At 37.1% G+C, this 8,126-nt stretch overlaps 2 protein-coding genes across 2 annotated transcripts; one reads left to right on the top strand and one right to left on the bottom strand.

Moving 5' to 3' along the window:
* Positions 1–790: 790 nt before the first annotated feature.
* LOC107725058 (toll/interleukin-1 receptor domain-containing adapter protein-like) lies at positions 791–3,887 on the bottom strand. The gene is made up of 3 exons (XM_016534200.1): positions 3,839–3,887; positions 1,973–2,569; positions 791–864 (listed from the first exon to the last, which is right to left on the bottom strand). Exons 1-3 carry the CDS (start codon positions 3,867–3,869, stop codon positions 806–808), a joined length of 687 nt encoding a protein of 228 aa, XP_016389686.1. The 5' UTR covers positions 3,870–3,887; the 3' UTR covers positions 791–805.
* A 1,649-nt stretch (positions 3,888–5,536) lies between these two features.
* On the top strand, positions 5,537–6,249 carry LOC107725057 (gem-associated protein 7-like). The gene is made up of 2 exons (XM_016534199.1): positions 5,537–5,602; positions 5,687–6,249. The coding sequence occupies exons 1-2, from the start codon at positions 5,598–5,600 to the stop codon at positions 6,069–6,071; spliced, it is 390 nt and encodes a 129-aa protein (XP_016389685.1). The 5' UTR covers positions 5,537–5,597; the 3' UTR covers positions 6,072–6,249.
* The last annotated feature ends 1,877 nt before the right edge of the window (positions 6,250–8,126 follow it).

Below are 8,126 nucleotides of genomic sequence, written 5' to 3'. Positions count from 1 at the left end.
AGCACTGATAATATTAATAGTTTATACACACCAATTCAAGTAGCACAAATAAAGAGTATCATATCAGATAACTGATTTTTTTTTTTTTAATGACTACTTTTAATCAGCAAGGACACATATTCAATTGACTAAAAGTGACTGTAAGATTTCTATTTCAAATAAAAGCTGTTCTTTCTATTCATTAAATCAAACTTTTAAAAAAAAATGCATCACAGTTTCCACATCACAACTGTTTTCAACACTGATAATAATAAGAAATGTGACACTGACGACTGGAGTGATGATGCTGAAAATTCAGCTTTGCGTCACAAGAATAAATTACATTTTAAAATATAATACAATAGAAAACAGTTATTTTAAATTGTAATAATATTTCACAATATTACAATTTTCACTGTATTTTTTGGCAAATAAATGCAGACTTGGTGAGCAGAAGTCTTTGAAAAACGTTTAAAAAATCTTACTGTCACCAAACATTTAAATGGTAGTGTGTGTATATATGTATAAGACACTACTTCTTTTATGTTCAACAGAAAAAAAAGAAAAACTCATACAGGTTTGGAAAAACCTGATGGTGAGTAAATGATGACAGAATTTTCATTTTTGGGTGAACTATCCCTTTAACGGTTAGATGAACCAATTTTGACATAATTCATCTTTAATTTTAATTTTGAGAACTCTGAGACATTAGACGGAGAGACTGTGCATATAGAGTTACGATACAGCTTGGCTGCTTGGATGTCACTTCTTGGAAGTGAAGAATCTTGTCATTGCAGTCAATACAATGAATGTTGGTAGTCTGTTCTCAGCCGTCAGACTGAGACGCACTGCTGGGCTTTTCCTTCTCAGACATGTCCTTCAAATCTGTAAAAAAACGAGAAACGCTGTTGAGAATCTATATTATGTTTCCAGACGTAACAAAACATCTACAAGTGTCGAGCAAAGTCAATGTGGGAAAGATTGAAATATAAACATTCCCGTCTGGTTTACAGAAAAAAAGGCTTTATCACTGTTTCATGGGATGAAGTTTTCCGGCTGCACAAAGCCAGAAGAGTAAAGCACCTTTTACAGTAAGTATACTGTAAGTATCTCAGTAAGTGACAAATTACTCAAATTGTCCACACAAAGCTATTCTATAACTTCAGAAGACTTGAAAAGTTGCACGAGTTGAATTATGGATACATAATTTTTAAAAACAGTAAATTTTTGTCTTGTTTGGACCTTGACAGCATCACATTCAATTTCATCATACAGAGAAGAGCAGAGTGGGCATTCTCCTTTTGTGTTTCACAGAACAGATTTGCATCATACACTCTTGCTGGGTTTGTCCCTATTTTACCCAGCACTGGGTTGAATTTAACCCAGCATTTTTTAGAGTGTAGTGATATTTTTATTAATAATTTCTGAATAGGTTTTTATTGTTATATTGTTTTCATTTTAATTTTAGTTAACATTTTAGTAATAGTAATCATGAAGGTTTGGAACAACATGGGTTTGAGTGAATGATAGAATTTCTGTATTTTAAATGCATGTAACATTTCCATGTGGATTGCAGAGTTTTAAAATAAACTAACTAATAAACTTAATGTGATGCATATTTGTCAGAACATACGTAATAGTTTATTGTTAACTAGTTGCATCTAATTTTTATTTAAATATTCACCCTTTCTATAACTCATTTATTCAAATCACTTAGAATGAGCATTCATCTGTTCATTGTGAAAACAATTAAATGTATTCAGTTCAAAAATATGAACATGAATAAAATATGGTTAGAGAGTCGAATTTGTATAATTGACAATACAACTGTATAGTTGACAATAATTGACCATCTTCAGCAGCAATAATCAGCAAAATTTGTGAGTTCCATTCGGATAAATGACATTGTTTACGTTCACTGCCACCAATATGGCCGACTTCCGGATTGATGACGTGTCGTGAACACACTCTATAATAGATACAAAATACTCACAATGAAGTACCGTCTTGTAGACTAGAGTGTAGCCGAATTCTTTGTTCGTGTTCAGATCCACAGTAAAAAGGAAGCGCAGTTCGAGCGGGAGCTGTGATCTGGGCATGTTTACTACAGCCGGGATGATCCTCTGTGACATGGGCCCTTCAGACAGGACCTGGTGCATCTGATACGAGCACCAGTCATCCTTCACAAAGTTTGGAGTGACGAGTAACAGCCAGCAGTGACTGTCCTGCACGGCCTGCAGCAGCTCAGTGGACACAGCGCCTCCTGCGGGACAGTCCCGCTCCTGCAGGTAACAGCGCAGACCGTTAGACGGGGCCTCTAGGAACGAGGCCAGACTCTGTGCTAGATCACTGTCCTCATCATTGTGACACACGAAAACATCATATCTGAGAGAGGAGCGGAAGGGGGAGGAGAGCACGGAGGGCAGAGGCTGATCTGAGGCTGACGGCTTGGCTGAAATGGAGGAAGAGGAGGAGGAAGAGGAGGAGCTGCTGGTGTTGGAGTGTCCGGAGGGGCACGTCTGAGAACATTTACCTGGTTGGACTTGGTCCAAATCATTTCTTTGTTTTCCAAAGCGCTGACGAAACCAGCCTGATGATGCAAAGAAATATGATATTATTCAGTTATTCAGTTAATGTAATATTCAAGTAATACACATTTTAATGGGACAGAGCTAAAAGCGCATCACTATAAAGCACTATATATCTAAACATTAACTGACATACAGTATATATAGCATTAAATTTGTGCATTTCAGCATAGTTTCTTTATTACATATATACAGATAACATTATTATACAATTTCTGATGAGATTATTACAATGTTTTACAGTATTACAGTATTTAACTAAAGCAAAACACTAAAGTTTTAAATCGAAATTATTACATTAAAATTTAAATTTTTTACTAAACATTTATACATTTTTGCACATATACATAAACAACAAATATATTACTAATATATTTGTTATATATGTTTTAAATCTAAATAAATTGTTACATTGTATTTATTATTTTCAATTATTTTAAATTTTATTGTATTTTTGAAATTATATTTTGAATAAACATTACATTTAAACTACACACGTGTGTATGTGTGTGTGTGTGTGTGTGTGTGTGTGTGCGTGTATATATATATATATATATACACACTACTGTGCAAGTCCTTGACTAAACATTACATTTAAACTACACACGTGTGTGTGTGTGTGTGTGTGTGTGTGTGTGCATATATACATACACTACTGTGCAAGTCCTAGGCCATTAGTATTTTAACCAACAAAAAATGGTTTTAAGTCAGTTATTTCTATTGTTTGCTGTAGTGTGTCAGTAGGAAATATCAGTTTACATTTCCAAACATTCCTTTTGCCATTAATTGTAATAATCCAGAGAGATTTTTGTCTGACAACAGCCAGTGCTGCACACAGATATCTGATCTCAGCATCATCCAGTCCGTCTGCGATTACATGAAGGAACAGAAAAAACTGAGACTAAATCCAGAAGAGCTGTGGCAACATCTCCAAGACGCTTGAAGAAACCTTCCTGCAAAGCTATACAGTACTGTGAGAAGTTTTAGGCACTTGTGTAAAAATGCTGTAAAGTGAGGATGCTTTCAAAAATAATGTCATAATTAGCACCAGTTCCTCGAGACAAAAGCGATTCTGTTTCACTATGACTATCACGGCTGAATGACAATAAACGCTGATTTGCTTCTGATTTTACTTCTTGCTGTCGTACTGTCAGTATCTTCTTGAAGTCCTGCTACCACATTAAAATGTCTGTTTTTTTGTGTTACATAATTGTTAACTTCCTTTGTGTTTGATAGTGACGATGCAACATGAAACTGCAGCAGAGACTTACCCATAATGCTGCTCATGTGGTTTTCCTCCATTCTTCTCCATCCTTTCAATGATATAAACTACAGCAGGCACATACGAAGTCAATAATTAAAAATAAATACTGTATCGCACACTACATCTCATGTATACACAAAAGTAACTCTCATACAACAGAAAAAAAAACCATTGCATGACATGCACACTGTCATCTGCTTAAAGTTAATATCGCTTCCACTTTATCCCTTGGATCACTTTCACTTTTTATGTCTGGATATTAGTGCATTTGTGATTATTATGAAGTAGACTGCAAGTAAATATCATCATTCTATCATATTCAAAGCATTATTAAAACAGTAGATGATGAATAGAGTGAGACGATCAGTTGTTTTAAGATGAAAAGAGTGTGCAGGTCGTCTGAGGGCACTGCTGCAGTGCAGAAGATCAGCATGAGATGTTTGAGGAAGTTCATGCGATCGGAAATTATGCAAACCAACACAACTTATGTCCGTTGTAACAAAATAATCATAATAAAAGAATAGGAAGATAGGAAGTGAAGAAAGAAATGGGTGTAACTTTGACTTACATTTGGACTTACTATTGACAGTCTGGCCTGACTACAGTATATTGAAACTACAGGAGTAGCAGTTTCCATTCACACTTGGTCTATATGGTTTGCTGGGCTTCCCCTCAGTTATGAGAAATGGGTGCGGTCGAGATTTCAAACATACATACAGAGTCTGTAAAGTCTAAAAAATGATTCAGCTGTGGGAAGATTTTGCATGTTCCAGTTACTAAATCATTCGTATCATTCATGTTATGCCATGGTGGATAACCTACATTTTTGCTCTAAGGGCATCATTTTAAGCTGTAGCTAAAAAAAAAAAAAGTGCAAAAGCTGTCACTGTGGCGGTAGCTACCCTTTCAAAAGGTACTAATATGTACACTTAAGGTACTAACACACACCATTTAGGGGTAAGTAAGGTACAAAAGTGTGCTTCGACTGTGTGTGGTTTTTACCGGTCACTGCTCCTTACACACTCTAAAAAATCCTGGGTTAAAAAGGGACAACCCCAGCTATTGGGTTGTTTTGACCCAGCTGTTGGGTTGTTTTGACCCAGCGGTTGGGTTGTTTTGACCCAGCGGTTGGGTTGTTTTGACCCAGCGGTGTTGCTGGGTTTGTCCCTTTTTAACCCAGCATTTTTTAGAGTGCACATCCACACCCAAACCCACACATTATCAGTGTGCAAACGTGTGCGTACATGTGTGTCTGAAAGCCAGATCCATGTAGGCTACAGTGGTTCATTTGTTTATTTATACCTAAATTTGTTTGATTTTTAATGCAATAAAGTCATATTCGTGTCATTTAAATTTTCAATAATATTGTAAAATATCACTACAATTTAAGTTTTCTAAAATGTAATTTTCAAAGCTGAATTTTCAGCATCATTACTCCAGTCTTCAGTGTCGCATGATCCTTCAGAAAACATTCTAATATGCTGATTTGCTGCTCAATTATTGTTGGTGCTTAAAAAAAAAAAAAAAAAAAAGGTTCTTATTACCATTGGTGAAAACCAATTATTTTTGCGGAAACCGTGACACATTTCTTTTTTTCAGGATACTTTGATGAATTGAAAGTTCAAAAGAACAGCATTTACTTGAAACGGAAATATGTTTTAGCATTATAAATGTCCCTTTTGATCAATATATAATGCATCTTTGCTGAATGACTTTTATTTTGGAAACAAAACGCTCTTCCGGTCGGACGTTCAGACGCGTGCTGAATGAGGTGCGTAAACACTTGTCACTTTATATCCGTTGTATAAGATCAGCATTGCAACATGAAAGTTCGTGATGTGTGTCTGATTTAAAGGAGCAGTATGAAAACTCCAGTGAGCGTCCTGCGGCTGCCCAGAGGACCGGACCCGAACAGCCGAGGTTTCGACCCGAACTCTCCCCGCTTCATCGCTCTCTGTCCCACAACCGTTCCCTCCTCCTCCTCCTCGGGAAGCGCAGATGAAGGGGAGCAGCGGCTGCGGGCGGAGCTGCGCGAGAGGTTTCTGCGGACGCTCTTACTGATGACGGGCAAACGAGTCCGGTTCGACATGCACGAGCACGTGCGCGTGCACGCGAGGTTCGGCGCCTCGGACATAGACGTGCTGAACCTGCAGGTGTCTGATCTGGAGACTCCTCTCGGCGTTCAGAGGGAGGCGCTTCTGAGATGCCAGGATGTGATTGCGTGCTCTTTCGAAGCGTGAGAGCGGATGTTCAGCGCGAGAGGGCGCGAGAAGCGCTGCGACTGCGTGAAGAACTTTGCCGTCGCTTTCATTCTTCTTCACGCTGCTGTATGTAATAAACCTTTGCAATGTTGAGAGCTGCATTCTTAAAATGTCTTTCTTTTTAACCCCTAATCAACACTTAAAAAAATAAAGGTTCTAAAATGGGTTCTTGCAGTGATTTTTTGGTTCTTTTCTAATCTAAAGAACCTTCTTTCACTGTAAAGAACCTTTTGTGCAATGGAAAGTTTCCATGGATGTTAAAGGTTCTTCAATGAACCATCGACGCCAATAGAAGAGCCTTTATTTTTAAAGGGGTCATGTGATGTTGCTAAAAAGAACATTATTTGGTGCATTTGGTGTAATGAAATGTGTTTATGCGGTTTAAGGTTAAAAAAAAACATTATTTTCCACATACTGTACATTATTGTTTCTCCTCTATGCCCCGCCTTTCTGAAACACTTCGATTTTTACAAAGCTCATCATTCTGAAAGCGAGGTGTGCTCTGATTGGCCAGCTATCCAGTGCGTTGTGATTGGCCGAATACCTCAAGCGTGTGACGGAAATGTTACGCCCCTACCATACTGTGATGATGCCCTGTCAGGCCGGAGCGATGATTCAAAAACATGAAAACCCATGGCGGCGGCAACAACAATACTACAGCGAGAATAAAAGTTATGCCTTCTTTCTTTGCGTGAACATTTCGGCGGTGTTATGCAAATCTTCGCACATCGTGACGTAGACATGTGGGGTGTGTTAGAACGAGCCGTTTTAGGTAGGTGTGGCTGACTATTAACTTTTATAAAGAATATCTCTTTGGATTTGAGACTTTAGTCTTTGCAACTTTACAGATCTTCTTTATGCACCAAGAGCTTGTAACACTCCAAAGAGAAAGGAAAAATTGAAATCGCATCATATGACCCCTTTAAGAGTAGACTCTAGAGAGTATCTACTAATCATTAAACTAATCCAAACGGCACATGAATCACATTACAAAAATGCACCATAAATGCCATGTGACTAATTATTCTGGAGCCACAGGGAAGTGACGTCATGACAGTGCTGATTTTTTAAGGAATCCTCGAGAATGCACATGAGCTGCAAGCCAACAGACGGGGAAAATATACAAAAGAAAAAAAAAATCAGCATGTTTTTTAGGAATAAAATGTTATAAATCAGACTGAATGATATATGAACAAACCACTCAGTATAAATCTTTAGAACATAGATAGGAATAAATCTGTTATGGTATGTAAGTGCTACCAAAGTGGAGATTTTTTTTTTGTTTTGAAAATGGCCTTTTAAAGATGTATTGTAATTGAAATCTACAAAATCAAATAGATAAAATGTAACAAAATAAACACTTAGAGGAATAGTTCGTCCAAATCTTCAGATGAACACAAAAGAAGATATGTTGGTAACCAACAGCTTTTGGTCCCAATTGACCTCCATAGTAAGGGAAATAAATACTATGGAAGTCAATGGCTACCATCATATTCTTCAAAATATATTTTTCTGTGTACGACAGAAGAAAGCAATCCATACAGGTTTTGAATGACATGAGGACGAGTGAATGATGACAGATTTTTTTTTTCACATTTAAATGTGTATTTTGGATGCTTTCGTTCCACTAGTATGAAGTTATGGAAGCAAAATAACCTACAATCTCAACATTTGTTTCCATTATATCACAGCTGGAGTAGTGCTTTGACCAGTCAGCATCAGGAGCAGTCTCTAAAAGCTTCTGACAGTGTTAGAGATTAAAACTCAATTTAAAGTGTCCACCTGCACCAAAACGTGCAATTTCCAAATGACTTGTCTTAACAGTTTTTCCCTGAAAACACACACAAAAAAAGCATATTAGTCATGTATTTGTGTCCAAAAAGTTTTTGTAAGGGCACAGGAGTTTGTTATTCTTCTAATGGAGCGAGGAGAATCAATGACATTCAATCTTCTTAAAAGGTACGAGGTTGTTTACCAAAGCCGGTTTTATTAGAATAGCATTAGACATTGTTCAATGACTGTGCCTTTGTTTGT

The sequence above is a fragment of the Sinocyclocheilus rhinocerous genome, unplaced genomic scaffold (assembly GCF_001515625.1).
Source record: "Sinocyclocheilus rhinocerous isolate Xijiao unplaced genomic scaffold, SAMN03320098_v1.1 scaffold336, whole genome shotgun sequence".
Taxonomy (NCBI): Eukaryota; Metazoa; Chordata; class Actinopteri; order Cypriniformes; family Cyprinidae; genus Sinocyclocheilus; species Sinocyclocheilus rhinocerous.
The sequence above is the reverse complement of the archived record's forward strand: the minus strand, read 5'-3'. Positions and strand labels throughout refer to the sequence as shown.

Bases quoted from the DNA above. Each gene is read 5' to 3' on its own strand.
- LOC107725058 (XM_016534200.1), bottom strand. From the start codon at position 3,869: ATGGAGGAAAACCACATGAGCAGCATTATGG. The intron at 2,570-3,838 runs GTAAGTCTCTGC...TTGCATCATCAG, and splicing joins CCACATGAGCAGCATTATGG to GCTGGTTTCGTCAGCGCTTT. The intron at 865-1,972 runs GTGAGTATTTTG...GTTTTTTTACAG, and splicing joins CTACAAGACGGTACTTCATT to ATTTGAAGGACATGTCTGAG.